General features: G+C 44.8%; 1 protein-coding gene across 1 annotated transcript; it reads left to right on the top strand.

Annotated features, from left to right (window-relative positions):
• Positions 1 to 3,417: 3,417 nt before the first annotated feature.
• TLR7 (toll like receptor 7) lies at positions 3,418 to 26,472 on the top strand. The gene is made up of 3 exons (XM_007517472.2): positions 3,418 to 3,529; positions 4,202 to 4,303; positions 22,296 to 26,472. Exons 2-3 carry the CDS (start codon positions 4,301 to 4,303, stop codon positions 25,446 to 25,448), a joined length of 3,156 nt encoding a protein of 1,051 aa, XP_007517534.2. The 5' UTR covers positions 3,418 to 3,529; positions 4,202 to 4,300; the 3' UTR covers positions 25,449 to 26,472.
• Positions 26,473 to 27,355: the final 883 nt, after the last annotated feature.

Genomic DNA, 27,355 nt, shown 5'->3' with positions numbered 1-27,355 from the left:
CCAAGACCACCAGGTGAGCCACCTGGTCTGGCCTGCTCCATGACAAAAGGACACACAGACAGAGGCGCCCACTGTCCCTAGCAGACCCTCCAGCAAGTCCAGCACCACGGCTGCCTAGCCACCTCCAAATGTCTGGGAGAAATAATGCTTGTTGTCTGAAACCACTCGTTTGGGGGAGATTGGTGACTCAGTCATCGCTGCGTGAAACACCTCTAAGGCCTCCCGGTGAAAGCTCGCCTCAGGACCCCGCTGCCATCATGCGGCATTTCTCCACGAACCAGCATTTCTCTTAAGTCCAGGACTCGTGCTTGACTTTGCTATGAGTGGACAGCTAATGCAGCCCAGCCAGAGCCAGCCTTGCAGAGCTAAGGAAAAAGCGGCTCAGAGAGGTTCCCAGGGCAGAGACGAGTCAGGGTTAGCGCACAGAAAAAAAATGAAAGCAGAACACAGAAAGTCCGTGCTCTTTGTTATATTAAGAATACAAGCTAAAGTTCTCGACTGAAGATATGTCCGAGGTTAGTACGCTTAGTCCAGCCAGTGTCAAAGCTGAAGCATCTATTGGTGCATTTCTACCCACGACTCTGGCATCCATGGTAAGTCAGCCATGTTGTCCCACGAGGAAGATCCTGCAAGACTCAAAGATTCCATGGGAATCACTCTGCTTCTCAAGGAAAGGGGGAGCAGGCCCGTGCTCTTGGGAAGATTTTCTTTTTTTTTTTAAAGATTTTATTTATTGATTGATGAGAAAGATAGGAGGAGAGAGAAAGAACTAGACATCACTCTGGTACATGTGCTGCCAGGGCTTGAACTCAGGACCTCATGCTTGAGAGTCAAGCGCTTTATCCACTGCGCCACCTCCTGGACCACTCTTGGGAAGATTTTCTACAGGCTTAAATAGGTAACCCCTAAAGTCAGTTAGGCCCTGCTCCTCCCCCTTTTCCCTAGACGTTTCATCTCTACATAAAAGGTTAATTACAAGGTGATGGGGCTATTTCTGTAACACAGAAATGAAGAAAAAGACCAAGGGGGGTGGATCGGGCGGTAGCGCAGCAGGTTAAGCGCACATGGCGAGAAGCGCAAAGACCGGCGTAAGGACACCGGTGGTTCGAGCCTTCGGCTCCCCACCTGCAGGGGGGTCACTTACCAGATGGTGAAGCAGGCCTGCAGTGTCTCTTTTTCTCCCCCTCTCTGTCTTTCCCTCTTCTCTCAATTTCTCTCTGTCCTATCCAACAATGACAACAATAACAACAATAATAATAACGACAAGGGCAACAAAAGGAGAAAAAATAGCCTCCAGGAGCAGTGGATTTGTAGTGCAGGTACCGAGCCCCAGCAATAACCCTGGAGGCAAAAAAAGAAAAGAGAAGAAAAGAAAAAAGAAAAAGACCAAGGTCAATCAGAACAACTATACAATCTTAGAATAATCTTTAATTGGGTTCTACTTGAATGAAATAGTCCCCTGCAGTGAGTGCGTTCAAGGGCATAATCATCACACGAGCAGCCTAGAACCCAGGGTGGCATGAACACTGCCCTAACTGGGTCCCCTCAGTCACACAAGGTCCCAGTGCCAAGGTCACATGGGTTGAGAACACTGCAAGACAAGGCAACGAGTCACTGTTAGTTACAGTGTTGGTGTGAAGCCAAGCCATGGCATGCAGTGGAGCTTTGAACTTGACGTTGCCATTCAGGGCCATAGAAGCCTGATTTCCTCTCCTCTGCAGGCATAAGGAGAGTATTTATCATTCTCTTGCTCAAATCCCCCTTTAAGAGTTTCCTCTTCTTTACCCAGAAAACAGTGCCTCTCAGGATGGCTGCTAGAAACCTCAGTGGCCCTGGCCCTTCACTTCCCCTCACCCTGTCACCAGACCATAGTGGTGACACCTCAGGTAAGGCCCCCTTGCCTCTTCTTCTGCCAGAGTCCCAGAGCCTTCCTTCAGGACCTTCCTCCTTTGTCTGAATTGTTCTGAGAGCTTCCTAGAAAGACAAGGCCGTCTGCTCCCATCTATCTTGCCCCTTGTGATTTGCTCCCTCTACTCAAATCAAGAGTGAGCTTCCTTATTTCATTATTTCTTTATTGGGGGACTAATGGATGGTTTACAGTTGACAATAAAATCCGAGAATGAGCCTCCTCTCATCACTTACCAGCTGAAATGCCCAGCAGGTGTGACTCAGCAGACCCTTCCAGATCTTCCAGGCCCAGCAGGTGTGACTCAGCAGACCCTTCCAGATCTTCCAGGCCCAGCAGGTGTGACTCAACAGACCCTTCCAGATCTTCCAGATCATCAGCAGCCCACGGGGCACTTTTGCACAAACTAGAAAGAAGGTGTCCCTTCCTCAAGATGTTCTCCTGCCACTGGCTATCAAGTTGTTACGACAGACAGATAGACAGACAGACAGACCTGCAGTCCCTGCAACAGCTATGATGGCGCCCTCTAAATGAGACACCGTCTGAACTGGCTGTAGGCTCTGGTCTTTTCCTAGCCCCCTACTCTGTCAGAACTTCCTCCTCCTACAAGCTACTCCCATCTCCCCCACCCCCCATCTGCCCACCTTCTCACAGCTGCCCCTCTGCCTGGGGCAGACTCCTTTAGCTCTCCCATGTCTCCTTCTCCTAGCTCTGGAAAGTTCTTCCAAACCTCTAGCTTTGACCTTCCCTCTCCATCTCCCCCTCCCCCCTCCTCCTTTCGCCTCACACCCGTCACACTCCCTTCTGTAAGGGGCTGGAAGGCCACTCCTCCTGTATTAGCTCCTGGTCTCTGACTGCTGACCTGGGCCTCCCGGGGAGCCGGCAGCTGCCTTGACAGTGCCTAGGACACAGCAGACACGCAATAAACGCTGAGTGAATGAAGACCAGGCTCGTCAGTAAACACCATTCACTGGTTTCTGTCTTACGGCATCTACCAGGAGCTGCAGCGCCAGAGCCTTGCCCATCCCTTCCAGCTGGTCTGGAACAGGAGGTCAGTTTACAGAGGTCTCTAAGGTATCTACACAACAGTGGTTCTGAGCCTGCTGTGCTTCCCCCCCTGGCCCCCAGGGGACATTTTGCAGTGTCAGTAGACATCTGTGATTATCACAAGCAGAAGTTGGGTGGGGGCACGGCGCTCCTGAAAGCTAGTGAGTAGAGGTTAAGGATGCTGCTCAACGTCCTCCAGTGTCACAGAGGATAATAACCTGGTGACAGAAATGTCAGTTGGGCCAAAGTAGAGGAGCTTGCTTACCACAGACCAGGAAGGTCCCAGTCGTTTGGGTTTAGACAAGGCACTGCCCCAATTCTAGCAACAGAAATAAGAGGAACCTAGTACTGCTGTGAACCTCACTTCTAGGGTGGTTTAGTCATGCTCCTCCCTCCCTCTACCCCCAGCTAGCCCCCCCTCCCAGTCTTGCCTTTGACTTCGGAAACTCCGGGTGGGGGGCAGCCTGGAGCATCTGAAGCTCTTTGCTTCAGGAGACTCAGACACAGAACCACTCTATGCAGCCGGAGGAGGCACCAGGACTGCCGGGACAAGTTGGGCTCTGCTAAGTCATTTCGGTGCAAGAGCTGCTCTTCTGGGCATTGGGAGAGTGGGAGGGGGGGGGCAAAGGAGCCCAAATCATAGGCAAAAGCTTTTTTTTTTTTAGAACCCAGAGGAGAAGTGTGGTGGTCTAGTACATCTATTCTTCAAAGATACAGTTAGACTTGTAATACTATTAGAAATGTTTTTTAAAACTTTATTTTATTTTATTTTAAATATTTATTTAGTCATTCATTTTTGTTGCCCTTGTTGTTTTGTTGTTGTAATTATTATTGTTGTTATTATTGATGGCATTGTTGTTGGATAGGACAGAGAGAAATGGAGAGAGGAAGGGAAGACAGAGAGGGGGAGAGAAAGACAGACACCTGCAGACCTGCTTCGCAGCTTGTGAAGCGACTCCCCTGCGGGAGGGGAGCCGGGCTCTTGATCCGGGATCCCTATGCCAGTCCTTGGTCCTTGCGCTTTGTGCCACCTGCGCTTAACCCGCTGCACTACCACCCGACTTCCTAGAAATGTTTTTTTTTTTTTTTTTTTTTAGAGTTTGTCTCTGGTCCCTAGAGCTTTGAGGGAAGCAGTAAATACATGGGTGTTCTCCAGGGCAGGTCTGAAAGCACTGTTCCCGGCCTTTTGAAGCTACAGAACTTTGTCATCTTTGAAATGCTAAGTTTGCCGTTTTCTCTTTATCTTAGTTGAGGCTATTGGGCACATCTTGGGCTGACCTGGACACCTCCCATGCTCTTCTCTCTTCAACCAGACTTCCATCTTTTACTTGGGAAGAAGACTGAAAAATGGTAAGAACTGCTAAATGAAAGTGTTCTTTGTAATCTTTGTAGGAAGAACTGAAACCAGCTAGCAAGAGAGATGGTTATTTGTTGGGGAAAACTTCATGATATTTCATAACCAAGATTAATTATGGGACATTTAGGAATTTCAGACTCATCCGTTTATGCTGCCCAACTTCCTCCCTGAGTCATGCATGCTGGAGCACAGAGGGACGGACGGTTCTTCTTCTTCTAGCGTTTGCCAGGATGGATGGTGAAATTGAGGAAATAGTTCCTGGCTTCATTCCACATATTGGCCTTTGTTGCTTTTGTCTTCAAGATCGTCTTCTCCTTCTTTTGCCCCCCAGGGTTATTACTGGGGCTCAGTGACGGACTAGGAATCCACTGCTCCTGGAGGCCATTTTTTCCCATTTTATTAGATAGGACAGAGAGGAAATGAGAGAAGAGGGAGAGAGAGAGAGAGAGAGAGAGAGAGAGAGAGAGAGAGAGAGAGAGAGAAAGAGAGAGAGAGGGAGAGAGAGAGACCTGCAGACCTGATTCACCACTTGGAAAGTATCCTCCCTGCAGGGGGAGTGGGGACTAGAACCTCAGCCCTTGTACAGATCCTTGTGCTTAGTATTATGTGCGCTTAACTGGATGTGCCACTACCCAGCTCCCCAAAATCTACTTCTTAAATGAGAGGAGAGCACCACTGTGGGAGCTGTGGTGCCTGGAGTGGAGCTCAGAATGGCACACAAGCATAGGCCTGTACTGAGCCACCTCCCCCAACACTGGAATTTTTTATTAGTGATTTAATATTGATTTACAAATATTAAAATATATTTGCAATATGGATATATGTATAAACAAATTTATAATAGAGCTGTAATTCCACAGCATTCCCAACACCAGAGTTCTGTGCCCCCATTCCCTCCATTGGAAACTGCAGTAGTTCTCCTAATGTCACAGATATGGGTTGACTGTCATTTCTACAACTATCTATCTAAACTTACATATATTTGCCCATTTTTCTATTTTTAATTTATTCATTCATTCATTCATTTTTGTTGCTCTTGTGATTTTATTGTTGTATTTATTATTGTTGTTGTTACTGATGTTGTTGTTGTTGGATAGGACAGAGAGAAGTGGAGAGAGGAGGGGAAGACAGAGGGGGAGAGAAAGATAGACACCTGCAGACCCACTTCACCACTTGTGAACTGACTCCCCTGCAGGTGGGGAGCTAGGGGCTCCAACCGGCATCCTTACGCCAGTCCTTGTGCTTTGTGCCACCTGCACTTAACCTGCTGTGCTACCGCCTGACTCCTTATTCCCCATTTGTCTATTGTCCTGCCTTCTCTTCCTTTCTAAATCACACCTACTACTTCTGTGTGTCCTTCACTACCCCCCCCCATTCTTCTCTCTCTGGGTCCTGATAGAGTAGGAGTTCAGAGCCCTGTGGGCATCTTCCTGTAACATTTCTTCCCCTATCTTGGAGTACAGACCAAAATTCTTTTGGGGGTGCAGAAGGTGGGAAGTCTGTCTTCTGTAATTGCTTCTCCACTGGACATGGGCATTGACAGGTGGATCCATAATCCCAGCCTGTTTCTATCTATCTAGTGGGGCAGGGCTCTGGAGAGGTGAGGTTCCAGGGTCATGCTGAATTGTTTTTAATCCTGAAAACCCCAAAAGCACAGCTGTCCATAGGACAGTGTCGTCTGGCCGAGGCCGTCTCTGTGATATGTTGCACATGGGCTCTCATGCACTCAGAGAACCGGAGCTGGACAGTAGTTCAAATAGAGAATACAGGTTTTATTCAGGAACTACTGCAAGTGAGGGAAAGAGAACTCAGGAAGAGACCAGGCTCAGTTCCAAAGCCAGCACAGATGTGTGTGTGGGGGGGGGGAGGGCGGGGGGGGGGGGGAAGGTTATAGCTCAGGCCATCAGCTCATGGAAAAGTACCAAGAGGAAACATGGGGGGCGGCCCTATAAGAAAGCAGCCCGGGGAGCCGAGATAGCATTGGGGTGTGTGTGAGGCAATGGAACTGAGATCAAGGTAAGGGATTCTTGATAAACTGAGCAGACGGGCAGAAAGCCCAAGGGCTCAGAGGAATGCAACTCAATTCAGTTCAGGAGAGTGAGGGTCAGAGTTGGCTCTGCCAGGCCCTGGGGTGGGGGCAGGCTAGAGTCCATCACCCAGGTCCTCTGCAACTCACTCCTCTGCCTGGAACTAGAGTGGCCCTTCCCCTAGGAGCCTTGCAGGGTCACTGGGAGGCACAGAGAACTCAAGTTCTGTGCAAGCAGTATGAGTTATCAGGTGTGTCAAGAGATTATTCAGGAAAGGACAGCAGTGGCCTTTCCCGAAACTGTTCTGTCACCCACGTTAGACGAGATGGAGTAGGTTCCACAGGAGTGCCCTTTGACTTGTAGCTCTGCACGCTGGTGCTGGGCTTCCGTCTGTGTCCGGGTTCTAGCGAAGAATCCGCGGTGGAGGCACCATGCTACAAAGGACACATGACTTCCACTTTCGTTTCCTAGAAACGCAGATGTCTATTTTTATGCAAACCCATGCCCACATCTGCCTTTGCCCCTCAAGAGGTGGCAAGACAGGATGGGTGCTGATACAGAGTGCTCACAACTTTCTGACCGCCCACGTCCAGCATCGTCTCAGCGCTTCGTGTCTCTGAGCTCTTGGTGGGACAGAGGAGCTAGGATGCTGAGGTTAAGTCACTTGAGCAGTCTTGGCTGTGGCCACTTGCTGTTCTTCCTACAGCACGGCTGGCACACTGTCTGTGACCCAGAGACACACAGGACACCTGGGCTTTGTTTATGTATCTTCCTACTTACAGGGACAAAAAGGAGAGATTGGAGTGTCTTTTCTGAGAAAAGACATGAAAACAATTTTTAAGAGAAGACACGCCAAGGGCCAAAAAAATCGCAGGGTAATCATTCAACTTCATTAATAGAGTCCAGACCCTATGATCTGGAAATCTAGAAGTTTCACTTCTAGAAACCCTTGGTAAAGAAATGACTGTGGATGTGGCAAAATATTTGCGAAACTAGCCTACCTCATATGGCAAAGCACATCTCATGCCCCAAGGTGGGGAAGAATTAGTTAATCAGGGTACAACATTCAATGGGATTCTATGTAGCTATTAAATTGTGTTTTTTTTTTCTTTTTGTTTGTTTGTTTTTTGCCTCCAGGGTTACTGCTGGGGCTCAGTGCCTGCACCATGAATCCACTGCTCCTGGAGGCCATCTTTTCCCCCTTTTGTTGTCCTTGTTCTTGTAGCCAAGTTGTGGTTATTATTGTTTTGTTGATGTTGTTTGTTGTTGGATAGGACAGAGAGCAATGGAGAGAGGAGGGGAAGACAGAGAGGGGGAGAGAAAGACAGATGCCTCCAGACCTGCTTCACCGCCTGGGATGCGACTCCCCTGCAGGTGGGGAGCCGGGGGCTCGAACTGGGATCCTCACGCCGGTCCTTGTGCTTTGCGCCACATGCGCTTAACCCGCTGCGCTACCGACCCTCCCTCGTTTTTAATTTTTTTAAAGAAAACTGAGTGACATAATACTCTTGATATAATAATAGTAAATGAAAAAGCAGATTAAGATTGGTGTCATGTATCCCTGATGGCTTTAATGCATATTTTAAGAGCTTACTAGTGTTAGTATTACAAAGGCAAACTGTTAGGAATGTTGAATAGTTGTGACAGAGGTCACAGGTCTGTAAAGCATACTATTCACTGGCCCTTACAGAAAAAGTATGCCCATTGTGGTTTAGGGAAAACAAGGTAGGAGGGTGTAAGGTCAAATAAGATTCAATATTTTTATGGCCACTGGTGCTTGTTGTGATGCACAGTGGCTGCTGAGTTCCTAATGCCTGCACGATTACTTCATATCATTCTACTTAAGGAATTTGACATTCATGGCATTTACACTTAACAGAGATTAGCCTATAATTAGAAATCTTTCCCATTTTGCAGAAAGGGGATATTTGGTCAAAAATCTATAAGGGGAATTCCAAGTGAAGGTTCAGTCTATAAAATAAATAGTACTTTCTTTACTTCCCTTATTCACAGTTAGCCCCCAGGAGAGTTTTCTGAGCATGAGTCTAGTTGTCAAACTATTCATTGTCATCAATATGGCGAAAGGCTAATGAATTCAAATTCAAAAGATTCCAACAAGCGCTCCTACACTCCTTGCCTCTGCCTTGTCCTTCCTCATTATTCTCTAGCCAGTCCTCCCTCTAGTTCAGCTCAGCTTACTGCAGGCTCTTGCCAGAACCTAAGAGACCCCATCTCCACAGTTAACTCCATCAACTCTCTCCCACCAAAAATGCATATTCCAGCACTTCCTTCCTTTAGTTTTCAATTTCTTTATTGGGGAATTAATCTTTTACATTCAACAGTAAATACAATAGCTTGTACATGCAGAACACTTCCCAGTTTTCCATATCCAGCACTTCCTTTCAACGCAGGCTAGGAGGTGTTTTTTCTACTCTGTGACCTTGAAAGTAAAATACAGGGGCAGCTGGGCGCACACAACTGTTGTCCACCCTCCCCCAGTCCTGGCACCTGGCAGCCCAGTAGGGTGGCCTTCTGATTGGCTGGTTGGGTAAATGAGTGGAGGAAGGAGGGGAGTCATTCTCCCTGAACCCAGTGACAGGAAGTGATCTCCAGGGACTCAGTTATTCTCCCATTTGGGAAGAATTTAGCTGAAAGCACGTAAATCTAACCTGGAAATAGCTACGGTAAGAATGTGTGGTGGCTGGAAAGGAATGTAACTTCTTTATTTATTCCCTTTTGTTGCCCTTGTTGTTTTATTGTTGTAGTTATTATTATCGTCCTTGTTGGATAGGACAGAGAGAAATGGAGAGAGGAGGGGAAGATAGAGGGGGGAGAGAAATATAGACACCTGCAGACCTGCTTCACTGCTTATAAAGCGACCCCCCTGCGGGTGGGGAGCCGGGGCCTTGAACTGGGATCCTTACTTGGGTCCATCATGTGCGCTTAACGCGCTACACTACTGCCCACCCCCCCATTTTTATTTACTTATTTATTTATTTACTTTAAATTTTTTATATTTATTTTCCCTTTTGTTGCCCTGGTTGTGTTTTTATTAATGTTGTAGTTATTCTTGTTGTTACTGATGTCATCATTGTTCGATAGGACAGAGAGAAGTGGAGAGAGGAGGGGAGGACAGAGAGGGGAAGAGAAAGATAGACACCCGCAGACCTGCTTCACTGCTGTGAAGCGACTCCCCTGCAGGTGGGAAGCCGGGGGCTCGAACCGGGATCCTTACCTCGGTCCTTGCGCTTTGCACCGCTGCACTACAGCCCGACTCCCGTTCATAAAAATTTTGATAGCTGTATGATTTTGAGTTTCTTATTTGGAGAATATTATCTCCACAGGAATCTTTTCTAAGAGGTCCACTGATGTAAGCCAGCACCTAGAAGTAGGCAGCTGGCACAGAGCAGGGGTCCGTGAGCATTCGTTCATCATGTGTCACCATTCATTTCCTACTGTTATGATGAGGTTTGATCACTTTATCTGTAACTTTTATGATGTTGTAGTAAAAACCACACATGCTCTTTGAGAGAAAAACAAAACAAAACAAAGACCTCAAAGAATAGATTGAAATTAGGAGTCCTCCCTTTGGGGCCAGGCAGTGGTGCACCTGGCAGAGGCACCTGTTACAGTGCGCAAGGACCTAGGTCCAGGCCCCCAGGCCCCACCTGCAGGAGGGAAGTTTCAGGAGCAGTGAAATGCTGCTACAGGTTTTGGTTTCTCTGTCTCTCTCTCCTTTTCTCTTTCTACCCCTTTCCTCTCAACTTCTCTCTGTCTCTATCCAAAATAAATAAATAAATAAATAAGAATCTTTAAAAAAAAAAAAGTCCTTCCTTTCCACTCAGTGAAGGTCCCTTTCTTTTTAAGTACTGCCCAGAAAAAAGCACTGGTGAAAATGTGCATGTTCTTTCATAACTTTTGTCTGCAAGTTCACATCAAACAGTGTTTACACATATGCCACCTGATACGTACATATCGACACTATGAGGGCAAACACATACATTATATATTAATGTATATATATTCGTCATACAGAGACCATATGCTATGTGATACATACGTCTGATGCTACTTTACACTTTAATTTATGAGAGAGAAGAGAGACCGGAGAACTGCTCAGCCCTGGCATATGGTGGTGCTGGGGATTGAACCTATGGCTTCTGTGGCCTCCGGTGTGCAAGTTCTGTATTGTAACAGACTGAGCTATCTCCTTAGCCCTTATTTTGATGCTACTTTAAAATACAGTTTCTTTTCTCTAACTTAACAGAATAGCTTGCAAGCCTTTCATGTTAATATCTATAAAGCTATCATATATTTTAAAGGATTTATTTGTATATTTTTTAATTGATTAAATAGCGATTTATAAGACTATAAATTAACAGGAGTGTATATTAACACCATTCTCACCATCAAGGGTCTCTGTCCCTACCCCCACGCCCCTATAGTGAAGCTGAAAATCTACTCTCACCCTCCACCCAGAGTTTTTTACTTTGGTGCAATACTCCAAACTCAGTCAAATTCTGCCTTGCATTTCTTTTTCTGTTCTTCTTTCTCAACTTCTGTTTATGAGTGGGATCATCCCATACTCTTCTTTGTCATTCTGACTTATGTCACTTAACATATTTCCTTCTAGCTCCATCGAAGATGGGTCAGAGAAGGTGGGTTCATTGTTCTTAATAGCTGAGTAGTATTCCATTGTGTATATATACCACAGCTTTCTCAGCCACTCATCTGTTGTTGGGCACCTGGGTTGCTTCCAGGTTTTAGCTATTACGAATCCTGCTGCTATGAACATAGATGTACACATATCTTTTTGGATGGTTGTGATTGAGTCCTTAGGATCTATCCCTAGGGGCTCGGGCAGTAGCACAGTGGGTTAAGTGCACATGGCATGAAGTGCAAGGACCGAGGTAAAGATCCCAGTTCCAGTCCCCGGCTCCCCACCTACAGGAGGGTCACTTCACAGGCAGTGAAGCAGGTCTGCAGGTGTCTATCTTTCTCTCCCCCTCTCTGTTCTCCCCTCCTCTCTCCATTTCTCTCTGTCCTATCCAACAACAATGACATCAATAACAACAACAACAACAATAACAACCACAACAATGATAAAACAACAAGGGCAACAAAAGGGGAAAAATAGCCTCCAGGAGCAGTGATTCGTGGTGCAGGCACTGAGCTCCAGCAATAACCCTGGAGGCAAAAGAAAAAAAATAATAAAAGGATATATCTTTAGGAGAAGTATTATTGGGTCATATGGAAGGTCCATTTGTAGCCTTGTGAGGGTTCTCTAGACTGCTCTCCAGAGGGGTTGGACCAATTTACATTCCCACCAGTAGTGCAGGAGGGTTCCTATGTCCCCACAACCTCTCCATTTGTTGCTGCTGTTGTTTTTGATGTATGACATTTTCAATGTTGTCTGTATCTGCATTTCTCTGACAATCATTGACCTGGAGCAATTTTTCATATGCTTGTTGGCCTTTTGGATCTCTTCTGTAGCGAATATTCTGTTCATATCCTCTGCCCACTTTTGGATGAGGTCATTTGGTTTTCTGTTGCTAAGTTTGGTGAGCTCTTTATATATTTTGGTTATTAGCCTCTTGTCTGATGTATGGCATGTGAGAGATCTCTTTGTCTGGGTGATGTTATCTTTTGCTGTGCAGAAGCTTTCAGTTTGATGTAATCCCATTGATTTGTGTTTGATTTAGTCTTCTTTGCAATTGAGTTTGTGTCATCAAAGATGCCCTTGAGGTTTAGATGGGAAAGTGTCCCACCAATATTTTCCTCTAAATATTTGATAGTTTCTGGTCTAACATCCAGGCCCTTGATCCATTTGGAGTTGACTTTTGTTTCTGGTGAGATAAAGTGGTTAGGTTTCATTCTTCTGCATGTTTCAACCCAGTTTTCCCAGCACCATTTATTGAAGAGACTCTCCTTCCTCCATTTAACAATTTGGGCCTCTTTATCAAAGATTAGATGTCCATAAGTGTGGGGGGGTTTATTTATTTATCAATATTTAATTTATTTATTATTGAGTAGACAGCCAGAAAATTAAGAGGACGGGGGGAGAGGGGGAGAGAGGGAGAGAGGGGCAGAGATACCCCTGCAGCACTACTTCACCACTTGTGAACCTTTCCCCCTGCCGGTGGGGACCGGGGGCTTGAACCCAGCTCCTTGCGCACTAAATCAGGTGCGCCACCACTCAGCCCCGCTACCATATATTATTAATGGATCACTGGTATCCCACTGTTGGTGGGTTTCCATTTTTTTAGGTGTTATCTCAAAACTGATGGATTGTTATCTAATTCTAAGCTCAGTCTTACTATTTCAGAGAGCTGAATAAAATGAAGAGCTTTACCTTCAGACATCATGTCTAGCATAAAAAGATGCACTAGTGGGGGTGGGTTTTTTTTTTAAGATTTAAAAAAAATATTCATTCCCTTTTGTTGCCCTTGTGGTTTTATTGTTGTAGTTATTGTTGTTGTTATTGATGTGGTTGTTGTTGGATAGGACAGAGAGACATGGAGAGAGGAGGGGAAGACAGAGAGGGGGAGAGAAAGACAGACACCTGCAGACCTGCTTCACCGCCTGTGAAGCGACTCCCCTGCAGGTGGGGAGCCGGGGGCTCGAACAGGGATCCTTACACCAGTCCTTGTGCTTTGTGCCACCATATGCACTTAACCTGCTGTGCCACTGCCTGACTCCCGGGGTGTTTTTTTTTCTCTCTCTGTCTGTGGAATCCTTAGATGATTCAAGGTAGTTTGAGGCTTTGCATAGAACGATGTAAATAGCAGCCTGAGGTTCTGGGGAAAATAGGAAGACTCCCAGTGAGGCTAAACCCTGGCGGAGAAGTTGCAGAGGTACTCAGAAGCTTTAGTCTTTGGATAACCACAACAAAAAAGGGTCACTGAGGTCAGTAAAGCTGGCAGATGAGAAAGAAAGGCAAGGTTTGGGGGAATTTGGTCAGTAGTCTGCATCAGACAGAATACCGAACTCCTTTTCAGTTCATACATAGGATGCTAACTTCCAGAATAAGTAGACAGAAGCCAAACTAATACTGGTCTTCCTTGAACGTGTTACAAGATACAAAGAATTTCATCTCACTTCCATACACTTGCTATGTGTCCTTCTAGTGTTGTCATCTTCAGAATTTGGGTATAAGGGTGGGGGAGATAGCATAATGGTTATGTAAACAGACTCTCATGCCTGAGGCTCCTGAGTCCCAGGTTCAGTCCCCCGCACCACCAGAAGCCAGAGCTGAGCAGCGCTCTGGTGTTTCTCTCTGTGTGTGTCTCTCTCTCTTCATCTCTCTCAAAAATAAAATAAATAAAAAATTAAAAAAAAAGAATTTGGGTGAAAGGGATCAGTTGCATAGTGAAGGACAGAATTAGACGTTTAGTGGTGGGCATGTTGTATAGACAGATAATTATGATGATGACTGATGCACACCCGAACCCCCCATGATGATACCAGCCAATGTCACTTCAATCCAACATATTTTTAATGGCAGCGGGCCAGCTCAGCAGAATAGAACAAAATACTCTCTGCAAAGCACAAGGTTAGAAACACCTTGGTCATTATTTTCCGTGTCATAGCTCTCCAGCCATACCCATTTCACCAGGAGAAGTCACTTTTGCACACAGGTGCAAGTCCTGCCATGGAATGATGCATACAAGGAGACACGTGTTTCCACTCCCAAGGCTTACTGCTGCTTGGAGCTTCAGTTTGAAGGTGGACAGGAAGCACGGCCTATAGTGTAGTTTCTTTTCCCCACCAAGGACTTGCCCAACAGCAGAGAGAGTTCTGTGCGCAGGAGACAGACACAGCTTCTAAGTCACAGCAGCTGGAGTATCTGGTACCTGACAGCACAGCGACGCCGTCCCTACTTTGCTTATCAGAATGCCTAGCACAGAGTAAAGGGCAATTATGTTTGTTGAATGACTATGTGAGTACGTGATTCTTTTTCTTCTGACATGATTTTTTTTTTTAAGTAAAAGATCTCACAATAAAAATGCAGGCTAGCATTCACCAACGGAAATTCCATTCATAGAGAATAAGTCCTGGGGTCAGGTGGTGGCGCAAAAGGTTAAGTGCACATAGTACAAAGTGCAAGGTCCCACACAAGGATCTGGGTTCTAGCCCCCGGCTCCCTACCTGCAGAGGGGTTGCTTCCCAAGTGGTGAAGCAGGTCTGCGAGTGTCTGTCTTTCTCTCTCCCTCCCCCTCTTCTCAACCTCTCTCTGTCTTATCCAATAAAATGGGAGGAAGACACTCCTCCTGGAATGGCCCCCAGGAGTAGTGGATTTGTAGTGCTGACACTGAGTCCCAGCGATAACCCTAGAGGCACAATAAATAAGTCCCTGCTCCTGGCTAAAACCATTGTCTTCTAAAATAGCACTTTTCTACACCCCAAACCCTGCAAGTCTGTAACTAAGAACATACACAAATTAGAAGGCGTTCTTTACATAGACGTTCTCACTAACAAAATCCCACATCATGAAATTCTAAAGGTGTTTCTTACCCACAGATTAATAATAACACAATTTAAAACCACACCATTTCCTCTGCTCTTTTCCATTTCATTCAAAGTGAAACAGTTTTCTTAGAATAAAAATGTCTAGAGTTAAAAGCAAGTGGGCATGGAGTTGTTGAGTCTGAAGGCAAAACTCACAAATGGCCCTGAGGTGACATTCCTGGATACAGCATGCAATTCAGAAGAAATACAGCATCCAAAAAGACTCTTCAGTTCCCTCAATTAGGCTCACTTAAATTGTAAATACATGGGAGTCCGGAGGTAGCACAGCAGGTTAAGCATAGGTGGTGCAAAGCGCAAGGATGGGGTAAGGATCCCGGTTCGAGCCCCCGGCTCCCCACCAGCAGGGGAGTCGCCTCACAGGTGGTGAAGCAGGTCTGTAGGTGTCTCTCTTTCTCTCCCCATCTCTGTCTTCTCTCTCCATTTGTCTCTGTCCTATCCAACAATAACGACATCAATAACAACAATAGTAACTACAACAATAAAAAATAACAAGGGTAACAAAAGGCAATAAATAAATATTAAAAAATAAAATTAAAATAAAATAATTGTAAATACATACATATATATATTTTTAACATATGGAAATTGTTCTTAATGAAATTCTTTTTTGTTTGTTTGTTTGTTTTTTTGCCTCCAGGGTTATTGCTGGGGCTTTGTGCCTGCACTATGAATCCACTGCTCCTGGAGGCTATTTTTTCCCCCTTTTGTTGCCCTTGCTGTTTATTCTTGTTGTTGTTATTGCTGTCCGATAGAACAGAGAGAAATCAAGAGAGGAGGGAAAGACAGAGAGGGGGAGAGAAAGACAGACACTTGCAGACCTACTTCGCCGCTTGTGAAGTGACCCCTCTGCAGGTGGGGTGCCAGAGGCTTGGACTGGGATCCTTGCGCCTGCCTTGTGCTCTGCGCCATGTGCATTTAACCTGCTGTGCTACTGCCCAACTCCCCCTTAATGAAATTCTAAACAGTAGACTATAGAAACATTATAGTGTTGAGAATCATTTTAAAATATTTATTATTGAGTAGAGACAGAAAGGAATTAAGAAGGAGGAGACAGAAAAGGAGAGAGACAGAGGGATACTTGCAGCATTGCTTCACCACTCGTGAAACTTTCCCCCAACAGGTGGGGACCAGGGGCTTGAACCTGGGGCCTTGCACACTATGATGTGAGCGCTTAACCAGGTGTGCCACCACCTGGCCCCACATGAGTTCTCTGGGCTCTTGGAATATCCCATCCGGGGTCTCTGTGCCTGCCACCCTCTTTTAGGGGGCCTTCTGAGCACATTGCCTGCCTTGGGAGCTACACTGGGAGTGAACTACTGAGTCAGGATTACAGCCCAGTTCCTCCAACCTTCAACCGAGAGTTCTTTTCACAATAGCCTGTGCAGTCAGCACAGTGGGGAGATGGAGGAGGCATGATGACTTCTCTCTAGCTTGATCCCCAGAAGCCTCCAGAAGACAGTTATGAGCTGGGCAATACAAAAGCAGAGCCTCTTAAGTCTTCCCCCCAAAGGTATCCTAGAACAAACAGAAGAGACAGATGATGACCCCAGGATGGGTCTGGGGATGTAGCCTGAAGGAACCTACTCCAAGGAAGAATTTTTTTTTCCTCCAGGGTTATTGCTGGGCTCGGTGCCTGCACCATGAATCCACTGCTCCTGGAGGCCATTTTCCCCCCTTTTTTGTTGCCCTAGTTGTTGCAGCCTCGTTGCAGTTATTATTGCCATTGTTGACCTTGCTTTGTTGTTGGATAGGACAGAGAGAAATGGAGAGAGGAGGGGAAGACAGAGAGAGAGGGGGAGAGAAAGATAGACACCTGCAGACCTGCTTCACTGCCTGTGAAGCGACTCCCCTGCAGGTGGGGAGCCGGGGGCTCGACCCGGGATCCTTACGCCGGTCCCTGCGCTTTGCGCCACGTGCGCTTAACCCACTGCGCTAACGCCAGACCCCCAAGGAAGAATTTTTAAAAGTACTTTGCTTCATTTTACTATTCATCTAGCCACACATTCATTCTTTCATATGTTTGGCACATACAATGAATGGAACCCTAGTGAAGTGCAGGCACTGTTTCACCAAGGACAAAGAAACACTATTACTGGTTAAGTGAGTCAGAGACAGTCTCTTTGAGGGTGTGTTGCTTAAGTGGCCATCTGATATCAGTCTAAAGTGATGGCGATGACCTCAGGGATGGAGAATGACTTGCTTGTGTGAAGAAGAAGAGCAAGACGATTTCAAGAAGAGGCGCCAGGTCTCCCCCTTGAATGTAACTCACCTCCTAGTCCTCAGTATCATTCTGAGCAGCTCCGCCTGCTTATTTTCATAGTGGGACCCAGGTTCAAGGCCCCAGCTCCCCATCTGCAGGGAGGACACTTCACGAGCAGTGAAGCAGGTCTGCAGGTATCTATTGTTCGTTCTCTCTCTCCCTCTCTCTCTCTCTCTCTCCCTCCCTTCCCCACCTCTTTCAATTTCTTTCTATCTTATCCAATAAAATGGAAAAAATGGCCACCAGGAGCAGTGGATTCAAAGTGCTGACACTGAGCCCTAGTGATAACCCTGGAGGCAAAAACAAACAAAAACCTTACTCAGTATCACTCCTTTCCCTCCTCTATTTTTTTAAAGATTTATTTATTTGAGTGAGTGAGAGAAAGAGAGAGAGAGAGAGAGACAGAGAGACCAAGACTGAGCTTAGTTCAGCTCTCACATATGGTGGTGCTGGGGACTGAATCTGGAATCTCTAGGGCCTCAGACATGCAAGTCTGGTGCATTACTGCTTAACTATCTACCCAACCTCCTTCCCCTCTTTTAAAATACCTCCCTCCATCTTGACTCAGCCTGAATTCAAGTGGTGAATGTTTTCCCTGAATTTCTGAGTAAGACTGATGTTCAAGGAAGATTATTATTGAATCTAAGGGCTCCCTACACAGCTGGGCTACTGTCCAAAATATTCCACGTTAGGAAGGCTAGCCTTATAGGATTCTAGTGGGTGGGAAGGACAGAGGAGAGTTCAGATGGCAGGACCTGCAAAACCTGCAAACCGAGCTTGGACTTAATGATTTGAGAAGTTGGCAGAGGGGGACTTCTGGAAGTTGTGGCCATGGAATAACTGGGATCAAATCGCCTCCCCTTCCTAAACAACAAATAAATACAAGAGACCCAACTGAAGTCATAATCTACAGCTGAAAGTTCTGCAGCCTCAGGGGGTGCTCGAGAGCAATCGCGGTGAAAAGGGGCGCGGGCTGAAGAACAGCAAAGTCAAATCAGAGCTCTGGGTGGTGCGGGCGCTGAGCTGCGCCATTTTGGTGATTTCACTTTACGTGTGACAAGCGACTAACATTGTTCCTAGTGCCAGAAAAAAGAGATAGGGGCTTTAAACCTCTCAATCTTTGACACAGGGGGGGTTGAGCCTTCTGGATTTAAGGCAAGGGCACAACATAAAACAGGACATTTGTGACCACAAGACAGCCCAAAGCAACCCCACCCCATCCTACCCACCACAGATCATACAAACAAGAGAAACCTAGAGGTCACAATAGCACCACCTGCTGGCCATCAATAACCAGCACAAAAAGATGGGCCGGCAGAGAAACAGAACTTAACAGCCAACCATGCATTATCAGCCAGACAGAAATGAAACAGGAAATCTAAAGAATTACATATTTAGAGAGACCCTCAAATCACTAAGAATCTTCAAATCTTGAAAGAAGAACTTCAATCAGAACTCACTAAGCAGTTAGGAAGCATGCGAGAAAAATTCTCAAACAGAACTCTGGGGGGTAAAAGACACTGTAACTGTAATCTATGCCCAGGTAGAAGGCTTAGGAAGTAGACTCACACATTCAGAAGAAAAAGTCTCCAATCTAGAAGATATGACCAGCCCACTCTTTCAATTCAAAGATGAGGGAGAGGAATGGTTCAGAAAGACTGAAGCAACTCTCTGTGAAATTTAGACTCTATCAAAAGACTGAATATAAGAGTGATGGGTGTATCTGAGGAGGAGAACAAGGCCAAAGGCCCAGAGTCCATTTTCAGAGCAATTTTATCTGAGAACTTCCCTCATAGGAAACCATTAGGACATTCTCATTCAAGAGGTAGAACGATCACCGAGATTTATAAATACAAAAAGACCAAACACCAAGGCACATTATTGTAAAACAATTGAAAGTCAGCGACAAGGAAAGAATTTTGCTGGCTGCTAGGGAAAGGAAAGAAGCTACATACAACGGCAGAGCTATAAGACTTTCATCAGATTTCTCTTCACAAAGTCTAGAGGCAAGGAGTGAGTGGAATGACATATTCAAAGTTCTAAAGGAGAGGGAATTCCAGCCATGAATATTGTATCTTGCAAAATTATCCTTTGGGAGTCAGGCCATACATAGCGTAGCAGGTTAGGCGCACATGGTGCAAAGTGCAAGGACTGGCGTAAGGATCCCGGTTCGAGCCCCCGACTCCCCACCTGCAGGGGGGTCACTTCACAGGCGGTGAAGCAGGTCTGCAGGTGTCTCTCTTTTTCTCCCCCTCTCTGTCTTCCCCTCCTCTCTCCATTTCTCTCTGTCCTATCCAACAACGACGACATCAGTAACAATAACAATAATAACTACAACAATAAAACCACAAGGGCAACAAGAAGGGAATAAGTAAATAAATAAAAATAAGTAGTTAAAAATTATCTTCATATGAGGGAGAAATGAAGATATTCAAGAACTAAAGGAATTTGCCACAATCAACCCCACCTTACAAGAACTACTGAACCGAGTCCCACAAGAAAGGAGGAAGCAAAGGAATACTCATTCCAAACACCAAGCTGCAGATGCTACCATGACGCCAACCTGACTCCCCCGGACAGACGACCTCACCAATGTACCCTGGAGCCCCACCTCTCCAGAGCCCTGCCCCACTAGGGAAAGATAGGGATAGGCTGGGAGTATGGATCAACCTGTCAATGCCTGTGTTCACCGGAGAAAAAACTACAGAGGCCAGACCTCCCACCTTCTGCACCCCATAATGACCCTGGGTCCATGCTCCCAGAGAGATAAAGAATAGGAAAGCTTTCAATGGAGGGGATGGGATATGGAACCCTGGTGGTGGGAATTATGTGGCATTTTACCCCTCTTATTATATGGTTTTGTTGATATTTTCTATTTTTTATTTTATAAATTAAATGAACATAAAAAAAGAAGTTGGCAGGGGTGTTGGGCCAGGTTAAGTCTGAAGAAGAAGACTTTGTATATCATGCTTGTAAGTTAGGGTTCATCCTGTAAAAAATTAGAAGAGACACAATTTAAAGCTTTCAAGGTAATACAATCTGATTGTTCCCTGGGAAACTTGACAGATAGAGTGGGCTAGAAGAGCAAGATCCTGGGCACAAGGATGAGGTTCTGTAGTAGGAGAGTTGGTTTCAATTAAGGTTGAACTGACTGAAATGGCAAAGTCAGGAGGATGTCTACAAGGAGGATGAAATTGTTCACTGAACTCAGTGAATGGTTATAATGATGGAGAGGGGAGAGGTGAAGGAAGAGGGGCATGGGAGCTAGACTCTACTTCTTTTTTCTTTCTTTCTTTCTTTCTTTCTTTCTTTCTTTCTTTCTTTCTTTCTTTTCCCTTTTGTTGCCCTTGTTTTATTGTTGTACTTATTCTTGCTGTTGTTATTGATGTCGTCATTGTTGGATAGGACAGAGAGAAATGGAGAGAGGAGGGGAAGACAGAAAGGGGGAGAGAAAGAGAGACACCTGCAGACCTGCTTCACCGCCTGTGAAGCGACTTCCTTGTAGGTGGGGAGCCTGGGGCTCAAACTGGGATCCTTAAGCCGGTCCTTTCACTTGGCGCCACCTGTACTTAACCCGCTGCACTACCGCCCGACTCCCTAGATGCTACTTCTAATTCCAACCAACTCTAGGCGTGTAAAAATGTGTGGAGAAACTCTTTGAGATACTTCTGAACCATCTTGCATATAGAAAAAGAAAACTGAGGCAAGTTTTGCTCATTCGCCTCTTAAGGGCATAGCTATTTAGTTTATTGGTTATCAGTATGACTGATTGATTCAGTCAGTTGGAAGAACAAAGACAATAGTTGAGCAAGATGCCTGTAGAGGCACAGACTGGGTCATTTCACGGATGAGCGCCAGGTCAACTGTATACAGTGTTCTGGAGTAAGACAGTAATAGAAATCCTAAAGCTGAAAGCAAATGTATGGTTAAACTACTCTTTAAGGCAGAGCAAATTCAAATCAATATGGTGCTTAACAAGCTCCTCAGTGCTCCTTATAATCCTTCCTAAGGTCTTTCTCCTCAGGTCTCCAGTGTATGCCCAAGGATCACCACCATGAGTAGGTTTTCATGATCCAGCTTGCCGGAGAGAACCATAGTTAATTAATTAATTTACTTACTTTGCCTCCAGGGTCATCGTTGGGGCTTGGTGTCAGCACTACGAATGCACTACTCCTGGGGGCCATTTTTCGTTTTTATTGGATAGGACAAAGAGAAATTGAGAGGGGAGGGGGAAGTAGAGAGGGAGAGAGAAAGAGAGACGCCCGCAGACCTGCTTCACTGCTTGTGAAGCGACTCCTCTGCAGGTGGGGAGCTGGGGGCTTGAACCGGGATCCTTGTACTTTGTGCTATGCGCGCTTAACCCGGTACGCCACCACCCAGCCCTGAGAACCTTAGTTTATATCTATAGTCTTGCCACAGTAGTTAATAATAATGTGTACTAACAACACACCCTTTCTTTCATTTTCATAAGTTTCCTATTCAGTCAGTTAGGGGTCACCCAGGCAGTGATCTGACTCCCTGCTCTCACCTTTCCAAATTCGTGTAATGTAAATCCAAACAATGGTCACACTACCCGAATCATCTTAGAGATGATTTCCCAAAACACTCTAGCTTGTGGAAAAGAGGTGCCCAAGTGACAGCTGTTGTGTGAACTTGGGCAAATCAGCCATTATGACAGAACTATGTCTTAATCTATAAAATGGCGATAATTGGATCTCTTTTAGTTATGCACATAGAATACTGTGAAAGACTCGCAGCGCATCTCAGAGCAGGTTTAAGAAGAAAACTATCACTTTCGCTAACATCTTTCTGCCTTATTCTTCCCAGAGGTTTCTACATTTTAATGTTCCTCCATCTACCAACTCTTAGGCTTTGGCAGTTAATTGATGGTTCTTCCTTTGTAACATTGTACATAACAGCAAATAGGAAAATACTTCTTGTACCACCTTGAAAGCTAAGATGCTAAAAGCTAAATATGTAATTAAGTTACTGTGACTCTTAGTAATTGACAAATACAGGCATGGGACAGAAGGCTCTGTTTATGCACTTGAGAACAACACCTGAATTGTTGACTTTCAAATGTTTTAAAGGCAAGGCAACAAACAGGGATATTCAATTTTGATTCCCTGTACATTCTACAGCAGTGATTTGTCTTTCTCATGCTTTCAGGCGTTTCCAATGTGGACATCCAAGAAGCAATTTTTTGTCCTTTGTAACATGATCCTAATTTCCAAACTCCTTGGGGCTAGATGGTATCCTAAAACTCTGCCATGTGATGTCTCTAAGGATGTCAGAAATGCCCAGGTGATTGTGGATTGCACAGACAAGCGTCTGAAAGAAATTCCAGGAGGTATTCCCACCAACACGACCAACCTTACGCTCACCATTAACCACATATCAGACATCTCTCCAGCCTCCTTCAACAGGCTGAACCACCTGGTAGAGGTTGATTTCAGATGCAACTGCGTACCCGCTCTGCTGGGACCAAAAGAAAACATATGCTTCCGAAAGCTGCAGATTAAACCCCAAAGCTTCAGCGGACTCACTTTTTTAAGAGCGCTTTACCTGGATGGAAACCAGCTTCTAGAAATACCTCAAGGCCTTCCTCCTAGCTTACAGCTGCTGAGCCTGGAAGCCAACAACATCTTTCTGATCATGAAAGATAATCTAACGGAACTGAGCAACATCAAAGAACTTTACCTGGGCCAAAACTGTTACTTTCGCAATCCTTGTAATGTTTCATATTTCATTGAAAAAGATGCTTTCTTAAATATGAGCCACTTAAAACTGCTATCCCTGAAAGATAACAATATCACAGCTGTCCCTGCTATTCTACCACGTACTTTGACAGAGCTCTATCTTTATAACAACATCATCGCACAGATCCAAGAAGATGATTTTAATGATCTCAACCAACTGCAAATTCTTGATCTAAGTGGAAACTGTCCTCGTTGTTATAATGCCCCATATCCTTGTACACCGTGTAAAAACAACTCTCCCCTGCAGATCCATGTACGGGCTTTTGACGCATTGGCAGAATTACAAATTTTACGTCTACATAGTAACTCTCTTCAGTATGTGCCTCAAGGATGGTTTAAAAATCTTAAAAAACTGAAGGAACTCGACCTTTCCCAAAACTTCTTGGCCAAAGAAATTGGGGATGCCAAATTTTTACATCATCTTCACAACCTTGTCCTATTGGATCTCTCATTCAATTATGAAATTCAGGTTTATCATGCATTTATAAATTTATCAGATGCATTTTCTTCACTGAAAAATTTGAAAGTTTTGCGGATTAAAGGATATGTTTTTAAGGAGCTGGACAGCCGGAACCTTTCCCCATTACGTGATCTTTCCAATCTGGAAATTCTTGATCTTGGCACTAACTTTATAAAAATTGCAGACCTAAGTGTTTTTAAAGAATTCAAAACACTGAAAGTCATAGATCTTTCAGTGAATAAAATATCACCTTCAGGAGACTCAAGTGAAGCTGGTTTCTGCTCTAATCCAAGAACTTCTGTAGTAGGCTATGGGTCCCAGGTCTTCGAAGCATTTCATTATTTCAGATATGATGATTATGCAAGGAGCTGCAGGTTCAAAAACAAAGAGACTCCGTCTATCTCAGCTTTGGATGGATACTGCCCTTACAATTATGGCAAGACATTGGACCTAAGCAGAAATAACATATTTTTTCTCAAGTCCTCTGATTTTAAGCATTTGTCTTTTCTCCAGTGTCTAAACTTATCGGGAAATAACATTGGCCAAACCCTTAATGGCACTGAATTTCAACCTTTAGTGGAATTGAAATATTTGGACATCTCTAACAACAGGCTGGATTTACTCTACTCAACAGCATTTGAGGAATTACACAAGCTGGAAGTTCTAGACATAAGCAGTAACAGTCATTACTTTCTATCAGAAGGGATTACTCACATGCTAAACTTTACCAAGAATTTAAAGTTTTTGAAGAAACTGATGATGAACAACAATGGCATCTCTACTTCTACCAGCAGGACCATGGAGAGTGAATCTCTCAGAACTCTGGAATTCAGAGGAAATCATTTGGATGTTTTATGGAGAAGCGGTGATAACAGATACTTAGAATTCTTTAAGAATCTGCTTAAGTTAGAGGAATTAGACATCTCTGAGAATTCCCTGAGTTCTTTGCCTCTTGGAGTTTTTGAAGGTATGCCCCCAAACCTAAAGAATCTCTCCTTGGTCAGAAACGGGCTGAAGTCTTTTGAATGGGAGAGGCTCCAGCATCTCAAGAATCTAGAAACTTTGGACCTTGGACATAACTACATAAGGGATGTCCCTGAGAGACTGTCCAACTGTTCCAGCAGCCTCAGGAATCTAATTCTTAACAACAATGAAATCAGGTACTTAACAAAGTATTTTCTAGAAGATGCTTTCCAGTTACGATACCTGGACCTTAGCTCCAATAAAATCCAGATTATTCAGAAGACTAGCTTTCCGGAAAACATCCTCAACCAGCTGGAGACACTGCTTTTGCACCATAATCGGTTTCTGTGCACCTGTGATGCTGTGTGGTTTGTCTGGTGGGTTAACCATACAGAGGTGACTATTCCTTATCTGGCCACAGATGTTACTTGTTCAGGGCCCGGGGCTCACAAGGGTCAGAGTGTGGTCTCTTTGGATCTGTATACCTGTGAGTTAGATCTGAATAACTTGATTCTGTTCTCACTTTCCTTATCAGTGGCTCTCTTTCTGATGGTAGTTATGACAGCAAACCACCTCTATTTCTGGGATGTGTGGTATAGTTACCATTTCTGCAAGGCCAAAATAAGGGGATACCAACGTCTATTATCACTAGATTCTTGCTATGATGCTTTCATTGTGTATGACACTAAAGACCCGGCAGTAACAGAGTGGGTTTTGGATGAGTTGGTGGCCAAACTGGAAGATCCGAGAGAGAAACATTTTAACTTATGTCTTGAAGAAAGGGACTGGTTACCGGGGCAGCCAGTTCTGGAAAACCTTTCCCAGAGCATACAGCTTAGCAAAAAGACAGTGTTTGTGATGACGGGTAAGTATGCGAAGACTGAGAGCTTCAAGGTTGCATTCTACTTGTCCCATCAGAGACTCATTGATGAAAAAGTAGACGTAATTATTTTGATATTTCTTGAGAAACCCTTTCAGAAGTCCAAGTTTCTTCAGCTCCGAAAGAGGCTCTGTGGGAGTTCTGTCCTTGAGTGGCCAACAAACCCACAAGCACACCCATACTTCTGGCAGTGTCTGAAAAATGCGCTGGCCACAGACAATCATGTCACCTATAGTCGGGTTTTCAAGGAGACAGTCTAGCCCCTCTTTGCAAGTCCCAGGTCTCTCACTTACCCATTTGAAATTTGGCTACTTGGACTTGCTCATAAATGTCTCACCGAAAGTATGTTTTTGGATTCTCTACAGCCTGGGATGTGTCTTTATCAGAGAGGAGTCACCGATGTCTACAAAGGAGATGAGAAGGTTAGGTTTCTGTAATGTAACAAGTCCTCTTTCTTGTTTTTCTGTGTCTCCATGGGCTCCTGCATAGAATGCTGTTGCTACGGTTGTGAATAACAGGCAAGTAGGGTGATGTGCGGGTCTGATTCTCCTGTAACTGTAACTATTAAACAGACACACAATCACAAAATTGAGAATTGTTCTTCAACCCTTAAACAGTACTGATATGTATAGCAGTAAAAATATGTGCAGGACCTGTCTATGTGACATCAACATGCACCAGACGTAACCAGCTAAATAAAAACGCCAAATGTTAACACTTCCACTGACAGCTTCAATATCAATTAGCTCCTTCTTCTGTGCACATGGAGTGTTGGCATCAGACAGGTCGCTGCTGCTTACGTGCCACTTGCTCTTTTGCCCTTGGACCTGCTGCTGGCTTCCGTGGGAAACTACTTAGAACCCTCTTTACCATTGATGGACATAGTCTGCTTACAAACAGAAAACCATGGAAGTGACCTGTCATTATACAAAGGGCTGCTCCTGAATGATGCCCCTTAACCTTGATGGTATTTTATCTACTTAAATCTTCTGGTCGCCTTTATGTCCCCTCTTTTGATTCCTATAATGGAATCTTAACTCCTAACGTGATGGTATTAGGGGGCAGGGCCTTTGGGAGGTGATTAGGTCACGAGGGTGGAGTCCCCCTAATGGAATTAGTGTACTTATAGGCAAAGTCCAGAGATCCAGTTTCCTTTCTCCCCACCACATGAGGGAACAAAGAGAAGCCAACAGACAGGAAGAAGGCCTTCACCCAAACCAAATCATGCTGCACCCCCAATCTCAGACTTCTGTCTTTCAGAAATGTAAGAAATAAATGTTTGCTCTTTAAGTTACCCGGTCTGTGATATTTTTTATAACAATAAGAGCGGGGACAAATATTTTTAACTGCATTGCAAAGTATAGTACCCAAAGTAAAATAATTTCACTCCATGATCTTTCGAACTCTTTAGCCAGCTACTGTGGTATGTATGTAATTATCTGCAAGTTGGATCCACCAAACATGCATGGCTTTCACGATAAATGCTAAAGGAGGACACCAGGACATGTTTCATTTGTAGTTATTAGGCAAAGGTGAGCATTATTCCCATAAATTGGGAGGAAGGATGAGGAGAAAGATTTACAGACCTTAACGCTGAAAAGCTTCAGCCTTGAATATCAGCATTACTGATCAGAAACAACACCAGAAAAGAGAAATTCGCTCTGAAGACACATTATTTCAACTAGGTACAAAACTACATGGGTTCAAAGGTTTTTTAAAAATATATATTTATTTATTTATTCCCTTTTGTTGCTCTTGTTTTTCTATTGTTGTGGTTATTATTGTTGTTGATGATGTCATCATTGTTGGATAGGACAGAGAGAAATGGAGAGAGGAGGGGAAGACAGAGAGGGGGAGAGGAAGATAGACACCTGCAGACCTGCTTCACCGCCTGTGAAGCGACCCCCCTGCAGGTGGGGAGCCGGGGGCTCGAACTGGGATCCTTACGCCGGTCCTTGCGCTTTGCACCTCCTGCACTTAACCTGCTGCGCTACTGCCCGACTCCCTGGGGTCAAAGTTTGAAACCTGACCAATTTATTTAATGAGAGAAATGATCTTAGAGGCACCTGGTACCTTTGGAAAATAGTGTGTTTAGGTTCAAACCTCAGAATATTAGCTTGAGGATACTGTGATTTCCACATATATGAAAAGGCTAGAGCTTTAACTT

This window comes from Erinaceus europaeus, chromosome X, assembly GCF_950295315.1.
Source record: "Erinaceus europaeus chromosome X, mEriEur2.1, whole genome shotgun sequence".
Taxonomy (NCBI): Eukaryota; Metazoa; Chordata; class Mammalia; order Eulipotyphla; family Erinaceidae; genus Erinaceus; species Erinaceus europaeus.
This window is presented reverse-complemented; position numbering and strand designations above follow the sequence as displayed.